At 38.8% G+C, this 20,736-nt stretch overlaps 1 protein-coding gene across 2 annotated transcripts in view; it reads right to left on the reverse strand.

Moving 5' to 3' along the window:
- Positions 1-10,151: 10,151 nt before the first annotated feature.
- The window catches only part of LOC128744239 (E3 SUMO-protein ligase PIAS2), a 64,281-nt gene continuing 53,696 nt past the window's right edge, over positions 10,152-20,736 (reverse strand). Inside the window, exons 10-12 of one of the 2 annotated variants that reach the window (XM_053841090.1) lie at positions 11,253-11,351; positions 11,016-11,121; positions 10,152-10,856 (exon numbers count right to left, since the gene is read on the reverse strand). In XM_053841090.1, coding sequence (XP_053697065.1) covers positions 10,706-10,856; positions 11,016-11,121; positions 11,253-11,351 — 356 coding nt within the window. In that variant the 3' untranslated portion in view covers positions 10,152-10,705. Of the gene's footprint in view, positions 10,857-11,015; positions 11,173-11,252; positions 11,352-20,736 lie in introns of both variants that reach the window. The other variant, XR_008412373.1, reaches the window with a different exon arrangement.

Here is a 20,736-nt window from a genome sequence, read left to right on the forward strand (position 1 = left end):
CAATTTCTCTATTTCGCTTCAGCGCAGCAGCGGGGTTAATTACCGATAACCCGTCGGATAAAAGAAAAGCTAAAATTAATTCAAACAAGGTGGACGCGGAATGGGAGAGATTTGTTTTCGGATAAGATTGTCTGTTTGGGAAGCACTTTCCTTATTTCAACGGTACAAATGGAATTGTATTTATTGGTTTGTAGGGTTAGTGGTGTAGGGTGTAGTGGGACAAGACGGGTCACGGGGCAAGATAGGTCAGTTGCATTAACATGAAAGTTTCAGCTTAATCCAAGCCAACGATTTTTTCATATAGTACCTAAAGAAACGTTCTTTCATAATCATCATAATTCGTAGCTTATCTTTTACCCGTTTTCGATAGAAATATTTGAATGTAAAATCGCTGCATTTCTTACGCGATACCTGAAACGATACAAAACGAAGCAGATCCAATTTTTTGTCAGCATAAAAAATAGCAATATGTTTTCTGTGTGCTCTTATCATTATCATCAACCTTGTGTGGCACCCTATGTTTGTCCATATATCTGTATTTTTGAGTTTCTTTATTCTTTATATATTATATATATATTTTGTTTATTTTTGTCGCCAATATAAAAATTTGAAATATATAAGTCGTTTTTTGCAGCAAAAATGAATAATTTTTGTTTCTGTAAAGAATTCATAGAGGTTTTCGATAAAAAAAAATCGCTTTTTGTTACGCGGCCTATTTCGCCCCGCATTTTGACCCATCTTGCCCCGTACTTTTTGAGAGCTTCAAATAACATATCTTTTAAATGTATTCACAAAAAATATATGATCCTCGAAAAATCGGTCCTGTTGATTGTTTCGGAAGAGATTATTAGTGACTCCATGGAAATAAATTATAAGTGGCTTAAAATTGAATGCGTAGAAAAACGCATCGGGTACTTTCCTTAGGTGACCCGTCTTGCCCAACCTGACCCTACATTTGTTGATCGATCATTGGTTATGTTCCTCACTCAATTGGTTTGCTTCCCCACTATCTCCTATCGTGCGGTCAAATTAAGGGGAGACCCTACTCTGGAAGGTCGAAAAATAATGGATTTCCGTGATTTTTTTCCGCATGTTGGAATTATAGTTAAGTGTTGGGGTATTTTGGTTACAGGTTGAGGTATATTCGAACATGTATTTTCTGTTATTTGAATGCCAAAATAGTGATTATTAGTATTGGGCGATACCGTATCGATACCCGCGATATCGATACTCGAAGGCCGATATTTCGATATTTTTCATCGATACTTACGACGTCGATATTATGCTAAATCGATAATTTCATCCCGATACTGTTTTGATAAAGTGGGATATGCAGCTAAAAAAATATAGGCTAAAACTAGGCCAGGAAAGGCTCAAGAGAGCAATATTTTCAGGATTTTTTCTCGTGCTGTTTTCTTTTGAGGCATCTACTAAGGTTAATTCTCAAATTTTCTTTATTGGAATTGACTCTTATCCAATTCAGAACTGATCCGAGAGCACAGAAAGTATTATTGGGCGTTGGCGGCAATAACAAAGACTTTCCAGCTTTGTACACGCCGTAATAGCGGTAAAAGTGACAGAGGTGGGACAGAGATCGAAAAGAGCTAGAACCGGAAAGGAGCAACTCCCGGTGGAATTCTGCAGGAATGGTCAAGAACCGCCAGCAACGACACCTCACTGGATGGTTTCAGGGGTTTGGGAGAGGGCTGCCGGAAAAGTGGATTGAGGGTGTGGTTTGTCCCATCTACGGAAAGGGCGATCGGATAGATTGCTGCAATTGCCGCAGCATAACGTTGGTCAAAGCCACCAACAGGATGCTCTCCCAGCTTTTGTTGCGTCGTCTATCCCCGGTGGCAGGAGAGTGTGTAGGGAAGTATCAGGTGGGCTTTATGGAGGCCAGTGCTACTACGGATCAGATTTTTACTCTTCGGCAAATCATCCAGATGTGTCGGGAGTACAACCCATCATATTTTTGTGGATTTTGGGGCAGCATATACGATTCAGTCGGGCGCGAATAGGTGGTGCGGTTTCCCGTACAAAGCGACGTGTCCAAAATAGCGCTGCACTGGAGCGAGTGATGTGTTGCGTGCGTGTTTTGGGGGCACTCTCTTAGCTCAACATGTTTTTTATTGATTAACTTTTATGAATCCCTTTTTTGTGTAGCATTTCCTTATCCCAGAATGCCGCCTTGAATAGTATCGATAAATCTAATATCGATGCTTAACGAACGATATATCGGCGGTATCGATAAAGCGGCGGATTTGATATTGATATTCAATTATCGATACTTTCGGGAATTTTGCCCAATCCTAGTGATTATTATGCTGGTGGCAGCTGGGCGCGTGGATGCTTTCTAAAAAATAGTTCCTTGCTGGCGGTACGTGCCGGGAACCAACGGAGTATCGAAAAACGGATTTTAAGGATGATTTTGAAGCTTTAGGTCAATACCTAAATTGTTACGTAGCGGTTTTTGAAAATTCGAAATATTACCGAAATGGCGGCATATTTTCCAAAAAAAGGTGTTTTTTCATCAAAAATCGCCAATTGCGAGCTTATAAAAAATTGAAAAATTGAGATATCGAAAAACGGCTACGTAACAATTTAGATAATTCAATTGTACATGCTGAAAATTTTTTTTAGCCAAATCGGACCACTGGATTCTGAGATACACGTACCGCCAGCTGAAAAACATGGTTTCAAGAAAAACGCGTTTAATGTTTCGTACAGCGATGCATTTCCCTTGAGGTGACTCCACAGTTTTCGCCGTAATTTTTCGACAAGATCAGATATCAAAAAATCCTTTTGGCGTGACATTTCTGAAGCTATAAGCCTCTCGAAAATGCAAAAAACTAAAATTCGATTTTTCCGAATTTCCAGAGTAGGGTCCCCCGTTAAGCACATTCGCAATTGGTCGAACGGCTGAAAGCACACTCGGCAAAAGCCTTCGAGTGGCAATAAAGCGAGAAGGTGTGTGGTGTGGTGTGTGTGTGTGTGTGTGTGTGTGTGTGTGTGTGTGTGTGTGTGTGTGTGTGTGTGTGTGTGTGTGTGTGTGTGTGTGTGTGTGTGTGTGAGTGAGTGAGTGAGTGAGTTATTTGCGGCCGGCTAAATGAAGTATTCTTACTCACGCAGGTAAAGTAGATCGCTGCGGGCTATTTTTAGCCGTCAGTTGTCCCAATGCTCCAATAGTGTAGATGTTGTCTCAAAATGGCGACGTTGCGGCAGTTGTAGGTGATGGCCGAAAAGTCTCATCAGCGATGGCGTTGCTCGTACCAACAAAATGACACCGTGGGCCGACGAATGGGGCTCCAGCGGCTCAACAATAACCGGATAAAAAGTTGCCGGCGGTCTCGGTGGTGCAAATTGGCGTTGCGCGGGTCGACGTCCGAATCGGAAATCGCCTCACTTATCGACTTTGTGTCGAACGGCCGATATTTGTCGTGGACTGGACTAGCAGCGTGAGGTTGCGGGGCGTAGATCCGTTGCTAGAATATGGCTGGCGGAAAAAGAAGCAAAAAAGCCAAAGAGAAGCCGTCTACCGGCTGAATGGCATTTTCAGCATTCTGATCACACACACTATCAACTCTCACTCTTACCTTCTCGCTACACAACTTGCACACAAAAAAGCGTCCGTAGACGAAACAATGACCGCACTCTACTCGACCGCACTAGCTTCCAACCTATGGAACATACATTCAAATCAAACCGTTCAGAAAATCTCACATATCAGACTTACAAAAATTCACACGCGCTAACCACTCAAACACACTGCTGCCTTCTTTCACGATCCAGATTGAAATGGTCGAATAGCAGTTCTGTAATCCTTAGACAAATTGCAAGGCATGTTCGGTAATCGTGATCGGAAGTACGTTTCGTAAAACGACTCGTTAACGGTTGTTTATGGCTAAGCGTGCATGACTTCATCTCCTTCTTCCTTACTTACTTACTTAATCAGCTCCAGGCCGTGGTTTCCTCTGCTGTACGAAGAAGTCGTCTCCATTCTACTCGGTCCATGGCCGCAATTCGCCAGCCACGTAGTCTACGTAGGGTCCGCAGGTCGCCTTCCACTTGATCGATCCATCTTGCTCGCTGCGCGCCCCGCCGTCTCGTTCCAGTCGGATCGTTATTGAGAACTTTTTTAACCGGGCAGTCGTCCGACATCCTCACGACATGCCCAGCCCATCGTAGGCGACCGATTTTTGCGGTGGCAGCGATGGGTGGTTCCCTAAGCAGCTGATGCAATTCATGGTTCATTCGCCTCCTCCACGTTCCGTCTTCCATCTGCACTCCGCCGTAGATGGTGCGCAACACCTTCCGTTCGAAAACACTAAGGGCGCGTTGGTCCTCCACGAGCATAGTCCATGTCTCATGGCCGTAAAGGACTACCGGTCTAATCAGCGTCTTGTAGATTGTTAACTTCGTGCGGTGGCGAATTTTGTTCGATCGCAGCGTCCTACGGAGTCCAAAGTAGGCACGATTTCCTGCCATAATGCGTCTTTGTATTTCTCTGCTGGTGTCGTTGTCTGCGGTAACCAGTGAGCCCAGATACACGAACTCTTCTACCACCTCGATTTCATCACCGTCTAAATGAATCCGGGGAGGGAGGTCAGCATTCACTTCTTTAGAACCTCTTCCTTTCATGTATTTTGTTTTCGATACATTAATGACAAGTCCTATCCGTTTGGCTTCAGCTTTCAGTCCGATGTACGTTTCCGCCATCCTCTCAAAGGAACGTGTAATGATGTCAACGTCGTCAGCGAAACCAAGAAGCTGGACGGACTTCGTGAATATCGTGCCACTCGTGTCTATACCCGCTCTTCTTATCACACCCTCCAAAGCGATGTTAAACAGCAAACATGAAAGCCCATCACCTTGCCGTAACCCTCTTCGAGATCCAAAGGGACTCGAGACTGCCCCTGATACTCGAACAACACACATTACTCGATCCATCGTCGCCTTGACCAACCGCGTTAGTTTATCCGGAAATCCGTAGTAGTGCATAATCTGCCATAGCTGATCTCGATCGATCGTGTCGTACGCCGATTTGAAGTCGATGACTAAATGATGCGTGGGCACGTTGTATTCGCGACATTTCTGCAACACTTGCCGAAGCGCGAAAATCTGGTCCGTGGTGGCACGGGCACCCATGAATCCCGCTTGATATTGCCCCACGAACTCCTTTGCAAATGGTGATAGTCGACGACATAAAAGTTGGGAGAGTACCTTGTAGGCGGCGTTCAACAGTGTGATTGCGCGGTAATTGCAACAATCCAACTTGTCGCCCTTTTTGTAGATCGGACACACGATGCCTTCCGTCCACTCCTCCGGTAGTAGCTCATCCTCCCAAATCTTGACAATGACCCAGTGCAGCGCTCTAGCCAGTGCGTCACCACCGTATTTCAGCAGCTCGCCGGGTAGCTGATCAGCCCCAGCCGCTTTATTGTTCTTCAGCCGACCGATCTCTTCTGCTACCTCCTGGAGGTCAGGGGCTGGTATTCTGTCGTCTTCTGCACGTGCTCCAAGATCTATTGCCATATCGTCACCTCCATGTTCAGCTACATCGCTGTTAAGGTGCTCGTCATAATACTGCTTCCACCTCTCGATCACCTCACGTTCGTTCGTGAGAAGATTACCGTCTGAGTCTCGACACATATTGGCCTGCGGCACATGGCCTTTGCGCGAGCGGTTTAACTTCTCGTAGAATCTCCGTTTATCGTTAGCACGGCACAGTTCTTCCATCGCCTCGCGATCCCGATCTTCCTGTTGGCGCTTTTTCCTCCGGAAGACCGAGTTTTGCCTGTTCCGTGCTTGCGCTGCTTCCAGCTGCCGCGCGTATTCCTGGGCAACTCCGGTGACTCGTAGCTGCTCGATGTTGGGTCGCGGCGTACGACTTCGACGCGTGTTATGCACCGTCGAGTTTTGAGCGCATGCAAACTGCAACTAGGAAATGATTCGAATCTATATTCGCACTGCGGTAGGTGCGAACGTTTATAACATCAGAGAAGAATTTACCGTCGATTAGAATATGGTCAATTTGGTTTTCTATTCGTTGGTCTGGTGATCTCCAGGTGGCCTTGTGGATATCTTTGCGGGGGAAGAAGGTACTTCGGACTACCATTCCGCGGGAGGCTGCAAAATTTACGCATCGTTGGCCGTTGTCGTTCGTTGCGGCATGCAGGCTGTTTGGCCCGATTACCGGTCTATATATAGCTTCCCGTCCTACCTGCGCGTTCATGTCACCGATGACGATTTTCACGTCCCGTCGCGGACAGCCATCATACACCTGCTCCAGCTGCGCATAGAATGCCTCCTTCTCATCATCGGGTCTCCCTTCGTGTGGGCAATGCACATTGATGATACTGTAATTGAAGAAACGGCCCTTAATCCTCAACTTGAACATCCTTGCGTTGATCGGTTGCCAACCAATCACACGCTGGCGCATCTTTCCCAGTACTATAAAACCGGTTCCCAGCTCGTTGGTGATGCCACAGCTCTGGTAGAAAGTAGCCGCTCGATGCCCGCTTTTCCATACCTTCTGTCCTGTCCAGCAAAGTTCCTGCAGTGCTACGACTTCGAAGTTTCGGGGATGTAATTCATCATATATTATCCTATCGCAAACCGGGAAGCCGAGCGATTTGCAATTCCATGTCCCGAGTTTCCAATCGTAGTCCTTATTTCGTCGCGTGGGTCGACGCCGATTGTTCCGATCCCTATTTTCTTCTTCGTTGTTGGTAACTTTTAGTTTTCCAGGGCGGCTTGTTGGGCCTGCCCCTAACCCCCTGTCTCGCCGGAGGACCATCGTGCACAGCACTGTTTAGAGTCCCTGCTGGCATAAGGACGAGTATAATAATCAGCCGCCCCTAACATGGAGAACAGACGCTGTTTGAGCCGCACCTTCTTGGTGAACAGACGCTCGTGTTTGACGAAGCATTTCCTCTACGCCATGCTATGGTTATCGCACCAGTATTCGCGTCGCACCTCCTCACTTCGCTATTGTCAGATTGACAACATTGCCCAGGCTACGCCGCATTTGGTATCATATGACTCGTGGAGGCGTGAGGCGGGAGCTTGTGAGGACCAGAGCTGTGTTTGACGCTCCTTCCAGGTTGTCAACTCACCATTTGAAGCCCATCTCCTTCTTCCTTCCGTCCTTTAATTTGCATTTTCGTGTCTCTACCCGCTTCGCATTTCGTGAGACAGAAAAATGGATTTGAATTGTGCTGAATCTTTAAAATTAACCGAATATTTGTATACAAGTTTCTTGCTTGCGAGTATGGAGTATGGATTTCGCTAGCGTTGTTTGGCGTCCACAATGTATAACGCATATTCAACGCATTGAGAGAATCCAAAAAAGATTTGTAAGGTTTGCTCTCAAAAATCTTGGATGGAATGGAGACGAGCTACCACCCTACCATGACCTTTATTCTCTGGTGGACATTGACACGTTACACTCAAGGCATCAGATAGCTGATATCGTGTTCTTCACGAACATACTCTCAGGACGAACCGTTAGTCAACCGTTGACCATGCGCTTAATTTTCAACGACAGCCCAGTTACACTTCGACGACCTAGAATCTTCGACCCACCATTTCGTTCTAGGAACTATTCACAGCACGAACTAACCTCCCGTTTCATGAACGCCTTTAACGCGCTTCAGCACATTATAACCACTGACATGAGCTCAAATACCATTAAACATAGGCTTAGGTTATATTACAGAGGACAACTGTTTTAGTGATTATATTTTTATGTTATATGTAACTTGTTTCTATATGTAAGATTTCTCCAATAATTGTTTGTAAATTAGTCTTAAGTAAGGATAACGGGCTCATAGCCTATATTCAAATACAAATACAAACGTATATATCAAAGCAAGAGTAGCAAATATTTCCTAGATGATTCAGGGCGAGACGCCCGCAGGCCGCGAGTGTGCGCCGGTGACCCGCCGTCGGAAGCGTCGGCCACTGCGGGGGGGAGGGGGCAGCCTTTCTTCATCACAGAAAAAATTCATGCCTCCAAAAACACGCACATGCCAAATATGGTTCCATTTGATTATAATTAGTTTTCGAGTTACGAGGAAATTTGTATTTCATTTGTATAGGAACCCCCATCCTAAAGTGGGGAGGGGTCTCAATTCACCATAGAAAAAAATGTTGTCTCCAAAAACACCCACATGTAAAATTTTGTTCCATTTCCTTGATTAGTTCTCGAGTTATGCAGAAATTTGTGTTTCCCTCTTAGTGGGGGGAGGGGTCTCTAACCATCATAAGAACCTTCCCTGGCTCCAAAAACCCCTATATGCAAATTTTCACGCCGATCGGTTCAGTAGTTTTCGATTCTATAAGGACACACGGGCAGACAGACAGAAATCCATTTTTATAGGTATAGATTTGTATGGGAGCCCCCCCTCTTAGTGGTGGGAGGGATCTCTAACCATCATAAGAACCTTCCCTGGCACCAAAAACCCCTACATGCAAATTTTCACTCCGATCGGTTCAGTAGTTTTCGATTCTATAAGGAACATAGGACAGACAGAAATCCATTTTTATAGGCATAGACTTGTATGACTGAACTCAAACATACGAACAAAAGTTCGTATCACCCTAATAGGTGAACTCACGGCTACCCTAAGTGCAGAAAGATGCGCTATATTTTATTATTAAACTTCTCCAAAGACACTATTCCTCAAAAATGACTCATTTTTGCGGTATAGCAAACTAATGTGATTTTGGTGGTTCATTAGGGTGATACAAATTTTCGTTTATTTAAATACGTTCATAAAGGTATGGTGTCTTCAGCAAAGTGGGGGAGGAGTCTTTTGCTATCGAGAGAACCTTCCCTGGCCCCAAAAACCCCTACATGCAAATTTTCACGCCGATCGGTCCAGTAGTTTTCGATTATATAAGGAACATACGGACAGACAGACAGAAATCCATTTTTATAGATCTAGATGTATTTCGAATCCAGACCGATGACTCTATGTCTTTCTTGGCTTCTTTAATCCCGATTTTAAAATCCTGAAATATTATAGGAGCACCCGGTTGTGCATACATTGGCATAGGAACTATCTTCCGCCATGTATGTACTGTTAAAAATTTTAAAAGAAAATATGGGACAGACATGCTTTTACTTAGCAACTTGCGCTTGTAAATAAAAGCATAACTGTCCAATCTTCGAAATTTTGAAAAAAATGCGCTTGTGTTTAACTTTACAACAAAATTAATGTGGATAGTTTAATTACTAATGTAACGTGATTTTTCCTCCGAAGAAAGTACAATAATTCGTGTATAATGATACACAACATATATATTTACAAATTAATCAATTGCTTGCAGTCTCATTTTTCTACACTTCACTTTTTTCCATATGGGACAGTTATGTTTTTATGGGTAGTAATCGTATTACATGTATTTGATGAACACCAGTATCTGCAAACGAACGAATATAACATTGCCTGCACATCCCCCCGTCGTAGTTGGGAAGATTGCGAATCGAAGAAAAGATTAATTCTCTGAGCAAAAATTTGTGCAATATCTAGTGCCGATATGTGCAATGACTCTGCCCGGAATGCTAAAATAACTGTTATTTAGAACGTATATTTTATTAATTTACTATTTCAGAACTGTTTTTAAAATAATGGTTTTTACATAATAGAAATAGCTGATATTATTCAAAAATTTATAATTATTGAATACGTATTTGCTTGTATTGACTCATAAATATTCATAAAAAAGTTTCTGCTTTATATAGAAAATAAAAAAAATCATTGCTGGAAAATGTACGTACTATCGAGGCAAAATGTACGTATTATGGAGGGTACGTATTATCGAGGGTACGTACTAACGAGGGTACGTACTATGGAGGTATAACGCCTTAAAGTACCGAGACTCGGCATTTTATTTTCCTGAGGTTGGTGTTTTGCTGTTTTACAGATTTTTTCGACAAACACGTTTCTTTTCCGGAATCTCAGTAAAAATATACTTGGAATTACGGTAACTATCGCGGGAAAATGGACATGTTTTTACGTAGTTCGGAAATTTGCTTTACCGAGACTTAATTATATATTTAAGTAGGTATGATTCAAAAGAGATAAAAAATATCCTTCTGACAGGTGTTTTAAACATGAATGGTTCAAACAAAAAAGTAAACATATACCGCTAATTTAAAGTGAATAAAAATAGAAAATATTTTTTGATGCTAAATTTTGAATTTATTTTATTTTCTTATTTCTTATATCCGACCAAATAAGGCCTTTATTGTAAAACCTCTCGCATACACAGCAAACTCACTAATTCACGAAACGTAGTTATTAGAAAGCTGATTACAAACGGCAGTTTGCTTATTTATGTATATATGCATCTTTTTACTCATATTTTTCATGATTTACGAAAATCTTATTGAAAATTTTTATACGTAGAATAACAAACTAATTCTTTTTAGTACATAATTGTAACAGTATGTATTTAATTAATGCTTTTTGGATGTTTCCGACAAAATCATTTATAGTAAGTAATCATTACAAAAATTAATATAAAACTTAAGTGAGTGAAAGAAAAATGATTATTTTTACATGAAAATAATTCTAGCTTCTTTATAGTCACTAATATGTTTGTCACTATATGCTCGATATTGGTCCCTGGCATTAAATATCGATTGCAGCTTAAAAAATATTTAGTATAAGGCCGTAATCGGTATGACGATTAGCAATTAGTTCTGGGAATTGTGTATGTCCTCGCTATCCATCATATGCGTATAATTTTGTGCACTCCACTGGCTCGTCAGATAAGATAGTTCATGGGCATCGTTTATCAAGCGGTTGTAAATGTATGACTGTAAATCATCAGGCGGCGGTTCAAATCTTGGAAAAATAATCACAAAAAACTAGAGTATTTGCAATCACTTTGAATTTGAGAACTGAACGAATGATTAGCATGAACATTATTCAACAACTACTTTAGAAATAGTTATCTGATGGTTGAAATGAAGAACTATCATAGTTTAAACAGAACAAACTTACCTATTCATTGCAAGTGGATTCAGTTGTAAATTGCTAGCTTGTTCGAGAGGACTTATCGGCAGCTGGTATGGAACTGAAGTTGTACTAGTCGTAGTGGATGAAACATCTGTATGTATGTGTATTTGTGTTCATAAATTATTGAATAACAATTCAAGGTCTTAAAAGTAATAAAATAATTTATTGAAAACAAAAGAGTAACTAAATAATACATTACAGCCTGTGAAGCTCAACACTTACTGTTGGACATCGACGGAATGTTGTCGCTGTATGTTGGAGGATTTGGTGTAGAAGGAGGCGATGGAGAATCTAAAGATATAACTGATTGCGAAGCATCTTCTGTAAAGTGAAAGTACGTGTGGTAAAATCATTATAGTTTTTTGACAAAAGAACTAGTATATTTAATACGTGATAATCACAAACTGCTTCGTTAGGAAGTTTTTCGGAATTTCTCAGCATGGGTGAATGTTTAGTCGAATATGAATATATTATCATAGCAAATAGACATCCAAAACAAAGTCCCAAGTTGCGGAAAAGATTGATCAAATTGCGATATTGAAGACTGCGCTTAAAATAATTACTTAATGGCTTAACCATAGAATTCTCTTAGTTCAGATGCAGTCGATCAAACGTATTGTCGTTTATATGCTGACGTTAGTTAATTAGAATACATATTCACAACAAGGACAATTAAATTACAAAAAAATTCAAGAAAATTTGTTTCTTTTTGGATGTCTATTCACAAGGATAATATGATCTCAAAAACATATATGCAAATACAAGGCTTTTGGGAGCCTTACAAGTCATCGTGATCGACCAATGAATTTACAATTAATTCTTGTAAAGAAATTTAAACGATTGTACGACTTTTCGCCAACAACGATTCTGTAACTGTTTATATACCATGTTACGACAGCAATGCTGTTATTTATCCTTTTTTCCCGTGGCTATTTGGCGGTATGTCAAGAACCAACGCCGGGGAAGCACAATATAAATATCAGCAACTAACCATGTCTCCTGTCACGTAAGCCGAAATTTGATTGTGAAGTACTCTCTTCTATATCGGACCCGCTCCAATCAAAAATTTTACTCCGATTAGAACTGTATCTAACTGTGATCTAACACAACAAAGTAAAGCTTTGGGCTTAAAAACCTCTTTCTATGACATGATCCTTCTTTATCGACAGACTTCGCAGCCGGCTGTTGGAGTGCAGGACAGTTTCGGGGTTAGTGCAATGGTCCAAACTGACTCTATCTAGCAAAGCTGAGATTCGAACATACAACGACTGGTGTATTAGACCAGCATCGTACCTGGAAGCTAACATGCTCTAACACACGTCGATCGGAATTCAAATCGCCTCTATTTTACATACCGGTTAGAACCGCTGGAACCGAATCCGATCAGAAATTGCGCTTCGATCGGAATACAACGTATGCTATAACACACGTCGATGGGGATGTTTCTGATCGGAACGGGCCCGATCGGAATGTAGAATCGAGGCGAGAACGGGCCCGATCGGAATATAGAACCGAGACGACTGTTGCAGTCAAATTAGAATGATTGTGAATCTAAAATCAAACTAAGGTCAAAGCCTTGAGAGACATTTATTGCGTTACTTCCCGAGAAGGAAGTTATATCAAAGAATTTGTTTCCAAAATAGGTAATATAGCATTATATTTTATTTTTCAGTAGATGTGGAGATATGCATGATAACACAATTTGTTAATTTTGCTAATGAGTCTTTAGAACATTGGTAGTAAGATGAGTTTAATTTCTGATTGTGTCTGATCATATCTTATTATGACTTTCAATGGACACTTAATCTATACCTATAAAAATGGATTTTTAACTGTCTGTCGGTATGTTCCCTCTAGAATCGAAAACTACTAAACTGATCGGCGTGAAAATTTGCATGTAGGGGTTTTTGGGCCCGGGGAAGATTCTTATGATAGTTAGAGACCCAGACGGGGGGGGGGCTACCATACAAATGAAACACAAATTTCTGAATAACTCGAGAACTAATCAAGCAATTGGAACCGAATTTGGCATGTGGGTGTTTTTGGAGGCAAGATTTTTTTCTATAGTGAATTGAGACCCCTCCCCTCTTTAGGAAGGAATTATGACCCCTCTCCCCTTTAAGAGGGAGGGCTTCCATACAAATGAAATACAAATTTCATCATAACTTGAGAACTAATCAAGCAAATGGAACCAAATTTGGCATGTGGGGCTTTTAAGGTGCAGAAATTTTTTCTATGGTGAATTATGACCCCTCCCTCTCATAAGAGGGGGGAGGGAGGGTGCTCCCATATAAATGAAATACAAATTTCCTCATAACTCGAGAACTAATGAAGCAAATGGCACCAAATTATTTTATGATGGTTAGAGACCTCTCACCCCTGTGGAAGGGGGATAAGGACTCTCATACAAATAAAACAGAAATTTTTGCGTAAATCAAAAACTAATCGAACTTGAGAAATTCGAAACTCTTCCATACAACATTAGTCAATAACAAGACTACAAAAACTATCTATAGCAGCACTAGATCATTAAGGCGAGACGGCCGCGAGTGTTGCAGGCCAAAATTCTATTCAAATTCTTCGTGTCGGTAATTAGCTGCAAATTAGCATTGTCAGCAATATAAGAAGATTAGCAGTAAAATAGCTGTATATTTTGTCAAAATAGCCTTTAACTAGCATTTAAGGCGACTTAAATGCTTATTGGCTTGCATTAGAATAGCATTGGTGATGCTTATTGGTTACCTGGGATGCTTTCACAGTTACGTAACTGCAAAAATGGATCATCTAAGGTTGAACTCCTCAGAAACTAGCAAAACTCGAGATTGTAACAAACATCATCCGAGATTTATGATTTGCGTACAACACAGTTTAATTTGTGGCAATACGAAGTTTGTCGGGTCAGCTAGTATCTTTTATAAAATGTTTTTTTTAATATCTCACATACTACTGCATTTGATGTTCAATATCTTCATCAGACTAAAACATGTTATTCCGAACTCCAAATACAGTCATGTTATTGCTTGGTAGGTAATTCAAATAACACAAGTATTTACTCTTTTGGTGTTAAGGTGAAGGTCGTCAGAGGCCAGCTGCATTTTTACTGATTTCAGTACTTGTTTCCACTATCGTTTAGTTTATGCTAAGTTGCTAGTAGTAGGTAATTATCTGTTATGAACAATTATGAAACGTAGAATCGTGTATCTTTTTTTGCTGTTGAACTAGATCCGACAGTAATTCTATCACATAAAATGTTGTTTACGGTGAATTTTATTATCAGAGAATTTTATAAGTATATTTTCGACACCCCAATGGCCAATTTCACGCTCAACGTAAATATGGCATCACCTTCGTTTCCTTGATAACGTATGAATAACGACGGTCGCGGGTTCGGAATTGCAATCGAAACGAAGTAAAGTTTTTCATATCAATTCAAGTGAACAGTTTGGGCAAAATCATTATAATATCTTACCAGATAACTGTTCGGGTGGTAAATTAAAGTTTTCTGTGTTTCAAGTTAAGTTTCGCGAATGATGTGATGAATGGAACGGCCGTAAAAAATTAAAGAAAAATCGACGGCGAAAAAGTGAAAATATAGTGATGAATTTTAATTGGGCAGAAATCTCAGTATTTAGTGTAAGTTATGCTCAAAAAAGTAATAGAACCTATAGAATGCAATGTTTAGTGCTTCGAGTTGCAAGATCTGATTACGGCTAGCAGGTAGGGTAGATGCTCCAGTAATGGAGGGATTATGTCGGGGGATAGTGTGAAAAGACAATTTGACCGCTCAATTTATCAGTTTCCAATTGAACTACATGATAATATGGTGCACCATAGTGTTGGCTTTAAATACATACCAAAATTATACCATTCTGCTGGTTAATATATCTAAAATATTGCTTTTCCTGACATTAGTATGTGCTCCTAAAGTAGTGGTAATGTTCCTATAATAGTGGAAAATTTGCCTATAATAGTGGAATGTTGTTTACCGCCTTAGCAACGCTTGTAATGAGCATGGCAGCAGGTGGATAACAACGTATGCTTTTTAAAATGCTATGGATTGTTACGAATTTCTTAAGCAATTGCACTCTATTGGACTGCTGAAACGGAATTTGTAATTTTTGCACCAACATCTTGAATTTTAACTGTGTATCTTAGATAAAACTGTAAATATATATTTAACAATAGAAAACGGAAATTATCTCGAAATCCGCCAAAATTATGATATATTTCGAGTTTCCACCACTACTGGTACTACCACAACTACTGGAGCATCTACCCTAAGTTGAACTAATTTTATTTTTTTGTGATGGTTTCCCGAGTCTTTGAGAGCATGTTGATACACTGGAGAAGGGAAGGGAAGGGTGATATTCGGTGCCATACTGACTGCCATAAATGGACTCTGACGACCTTGTCCTTAAAGGAGAAATATTTTGATATTATTTTTTGTAATTTAACCAACTATGTCACCCAAAAACAAGATCAAATTTTAGTGTGAAGTTAATCGATTTCCATGACATAATTTGATATTATTTTTCCTTTCACCACTGGTCGGGTTTCCCCAAGGAATCGAACATAACGCCTTGGCCAGCCCATTATCAAGAAGCGCCTTCTGCTTTCAAAACTTGCATATAGGTCCAAAAAATCTAGAAGTCAGAAAAAATTTTAAATCTTCAAATCATAGAAGAAAATCGCACTACAAAAAATTGCAGTTAAGCAGTGCAAAGTATACTATTACTACCAGTAAATAAAAAAGGTATTAGTAGTTATAAATTTAACAACTAGTAACTAAAGCGTAGATCACCTTTACTATTCCTTAAGTTTCCACAAATTAGTATGATCTACCGCCATAGCAAAATTACTTCCATAGTTAAGACAATGAACGATGTACTTGTTTGCAAAGCATGTTTTTGGTGTAATCTTCCATAATTTGCTTAATTTTAAGTCGAATTGATGTAAGGTTCGCATCGCAGCAATATCTTCAGAAATAGCTTCTTAACAACTTCGACAGATTAAATCCGGTAAGCTATATTTAAACGTTCATCAGAAATTGGCTAGTTAGTTTCGTACATAAATTTCTAACTGTAGTATCTTTCATACTGCACTATAAAAGGCTAGGCAACCACAGTCCCAGATGTTTGAATTTTGAATGCAAGTATGTTCATATTTTCAGTAAACACCAAACAAACTTTATATAACTGTATTATCTGGAGTATAATTTAGGTAAATAAATAAAATGGGGAAAATTTATAGTTACCACCTAAAACCAGAAGCAACAGATAAAGTTTAACGAAGCGTACTTGGCTATCTCTGAAGAATAAAACTACAGTTTGTCAGTGTTTAAATTTGATATTTTCATTGTTTGCATGATTCGTGTTGCGAGATTTTTTTGTTATGTTATTTTACAGTACAATATTCTTCTCAATTTAAACCGATTTCCATGTGCAAATACTGCTTTTTCATCACATAGAAATATTTACCACACAAAATTGATTTTACAACCACAATCAGCCCTGTGAATGTGATATTTTTTTTAGTATATCACCTGAACTTCTAACTAAAGCCTGTACAGCGATACATATTTTTTCTTGCATAGTTTGCAGTGAACGTAATGAATACGAATGCTTAATTAAAACTGATTACAATCACAGTTACTGTCTGTTGCTGTTACTTATTATGATTTTAACGTAGATTTCTATTCAAAAATAAATTAAATTAGTGAGGAAAGAATTTTGCTTTTATTAAATCAAATTGCGGTAGTTGTGATATAAATCTTAAAATTCAAAGTTAAAATCGTCACAAAATCTATCCGTAACTCGGAACATAGTAGTGCGTTATTATTTTAAAAATTTGTTTATTATAATACTGGCGCGATATTTAAATTCAGGTTGAAAACTCTGGAAAGATTTAGGAAAAATCACAACAATTCGTTACTTAAACATACGCAACTATTACTTAAAACCGAACGGATTATTTATGAGAAGAATAATATAACTTTAACAATTAAAGTGGCATTGACCCATTTGTTACGCTAATTTACCATGCAGTTTTGATCATGTTTATAGAATGGATTATGAATTTGATTCAGATAAATTTTATAATCATTATGCAACAGAGCGGAGCTCCGTCAAAAAAGTTTTTATTGTCAAAAAAATTTGAGCTATCAAACACCTTAATTTATGAGAATCTGATACCTCCTTGCACAACTCAAATTTTACCAGGTGGTGATATTCATAAATTGAGTAGCATGTGTGTAATTTTACTGAATGGAATACAATATAGAGTTCTGAAAATATAAAAATGTAACAATACTCAAAACACGACGAAAGAACAAAGTTCAAGGCAGGCGTAAAATTTGTATTTTCCAGAACATTTTTGGAATACGGTCGGTAAATAAACAAAGCCGAACCCTCATCCTAAGCAACAGAAAAAAATAATGTTCAAAACTAGCCCCACCAGAAGGTATATAAATGACAAATATCATATCAGACAAAATACCTACCTAATAAGTTATACCTAAGCGAAAAGTTCAACCACATGAAACAAATATCTGCATACTCGCTTCACTATAGAACAAACTAAGTTATTTGAGGATAACAAAAAATAACAGTACAGGGAGACCTCGATATAAGACAACCTCGTTATAAAACAACCTCGATATAAGACAATTCGATATAAGACAAATTCCTTTGATATAGTTGGTAACGACACCTGAGCCAATTTTCCAATCCAAGAGCGGCGCCAAAAAGATGTTCATTATTTCTAAATAATGTTAAAAATTGTAAAAATCTAATAGCTCATACAATAATAAATAGTTCGTAAAACGTAAACACACAACACAGAGTAAAATTGGCGAGTGCTAATGCAAAAATGCTTGAAAAAATCATGTTTCGATATAAAACAACTTTTTGAAATTTTAAATTGTCTTATATCGAGGTATCCCTGTACCTTAACTGGCTCGACTTTTGTTAAAAAATAGCGTTAACAAGCAAAAACGTAGCCAGTGACAGTGTCATGCATTCACCCACGAAGAGTTGTTAAATATTAGAAAGTCATTTGGATAAAGAATCTAGATGATTTCTCGACTTCTGAAATTTGAAATTTAAATTCAAATAATTTTCTTCTAGAACTAATATCTAAATACGCGCAAAATGTGTGATATTAAAAAATCATAAACAACAATAAGTCATACCCTTTGATAAGATCCATTACCGTGAGTAGAGAAGGAAAGGACAAAAGTTATCAATTCTTAGCAGCCTATCACACTGTTAGATTTTACCTAACTGTGAGTAAAAGAGTTACCATAAGGTCGCCATTTAACGCCCAGCTTTACTGCCCATAAATGGAAGACAGTCACATATGCAAAAACGTGCAGCGGCGAAAAACGCATTTGAAACCGCTACATTTTTTCTTAAATATTGAGTAAATTTTGGAAACAAATCGTCCAAATCATCATAATATTATTTGAATGTACCTCATAGAATACTTTTACAAGCAATTTGTTCACAAGTGACCTACAATTTGTTCCAAAACTTATAAAAACTACCGAAGTTACTGATATGCGTTTATTTGTGCTTGAATAAGCAAGAATAAACGCATAACAGTCACACTCACAGCATGCCTTGATCCTTGCGTTGCCGGTGAGCCGGTGACTACCGGTGGAGTATTTTCAAGACCACGTGTCGTTGTTGTTTTGATAATTCACGTGCACGTTTAATTCAACTGTTTCGAATGTCTGTACTGGATTATTTGAAATTTTACGGGAGTAAGGATAACTCTGAAGATAAACTTCCAGTTCCTAGCATTTTCTGCTTTTATTTGTAATTTGTTATCGTGGGGTCGCATAAGGGGTTTTGTTCAATTCAGAAACTGGTCCCTTTCCTGTATCAGGAACACTCCCAGAACGTGTCCGAGTATGACCAATGTGATCCTGGACATATTATATGACGGCAAATGAACTATTCTGAGCTAGTTTTGCACTTTCGCGTACTTAGAGATGTCACATGTTGTGTTTTAGTTCTATTCAGAAACTCATCCCTGTAGGGGTATCCGGAGCATTTCCGGATATGTGGTTAGATATGGTCAATGACGTCTTGAACACTTTATACAACTACCAATGGTCTAGTTTTGCAAATTCGAGTACCTAGAAGTGTCGTATAATGGAATTATTGTGATTCAAGGTGGTTCAAGTTCCATATATTCCGGAACTTGTTCCGACTACAGCTTCGGAACCGTGTATCCGCTCCAAATTTTCTTCAATAGTGTTCTTGTAGGCCATAAAATCTTTCGTTTGGTAGTTGTTGCAGTCAAATCGGTTCAGGAATTTCCAAAATCAAATGCTTTTTCATATATTTTCACTACTGTGACTGTTATGCGTTTATTTGTAATATGGGACTGACATAGTTTAATATTTTTTTCAACATTTTGGGAACAAACATAGCTTTCCTGTTTGAAATATTGAAAGAATAGGTAAGTTAAAGATAATTCCCAGGTTTATCTCAAAAATGGTGAAAAGTCATATGGGACTGTTATGCGTTTATGGGCAGTTTATTTGCCGCTCATTTCTAACAAAAAATGTTTATATCTTTTTAAAATGGTTCATTATTGTAAAAACTATAGACTGTATGTTTAATGATACGAATTAAACATTTCCACTATAATACCATAAGGTCGCCATTCACCGCTCAGCTCCATTCACCGCTCATTTCAAACAAAAAATACTTACATCTTTTTCAAATAGTTCATTATTGTAAAAACTATTGACAAACAATAATTTTGTATGTTTAATGATACGAATTAAACATAAATTTCCACTATATTCATAAAAGCTCATTTCCAAAAAAAATAATCTTTATAGTGAGGAGCGAACAATGCCATTTTGATCGCGTCTTTATTAAGACCGAGTGCAAATGACTAAATTAATTATTAGCTCAAGCGAACTTGTTGCTTTGGTTATTTAGAAACTATTCTACTAAATAACGTGAAATAAGTCGACGGGAATTAGAAAAAAAACCCTACTTGCTACAGATACTTAATTGTTTCATCTAGTTTATGCTGCTGCACACCTCATTTGATAAATGTTTCTTGTAACATTTTTTCTCAGCTTTTCAATGGAGAGCTTGAAAAATAATACGGTTGATACGCTCATGACAAAAAACTCATTTTCTGATAAAATCCAAGATGGCCGCCATTTTTTCATTTCATTTGTGAGCCCTACTTTTATACATGTTTCTTGTAGAATTTTTCTCGAATGGTGTTCGTAAAATGAAAATCGATTGACGGGCTTATGGAGAAAATGGCGGTTTTTTGATAAAATCCAACATGGCGACTAAATCCAACATGGCCGCAAAAAACTTAACTCCATTTTAAAGCCGTTTTTCTTTACAGAACCATACCCTTTGTTGATTGTTTTATTGCGAATTTTGGAAACATTACATGATATAGATCTCAAGGTTTGTTAAAATTTCAACTATTTTTTATACTGTCGGGCCCCTTGGCGAACGAGCGGTCCACTGTTTTGAGGTATTAAAAGTGTAATTCTCAATTTTTAACTATTTTCAACCAATCAAGTACAAAAGTACCAATATTTGAAGACTTCGTGTCAGTGCTGACCCTGTTTCAACAAGAATTACTCATTGTAGGAAATCGAGTAATTTTTCTTCTGAGCGATCGACTCGGATTGTTAACCATTTTGCGAAATTTTGTAACT

This window comes from Sabethes cyaneus, chromosome 3, assembly GCF_943734655.1.
Source record: "Sabethes cyaneus chromosome 3, idSabCyanKW18_F2, whole genome shotgun sequence".
NCBI classification, from domain to species: domain Eukaryota; kingdom Metazoa; phylum Arthropoda; class Insecta; order Diptera; family Culicidae; genus Sabethes; species Sabethes cyaneus.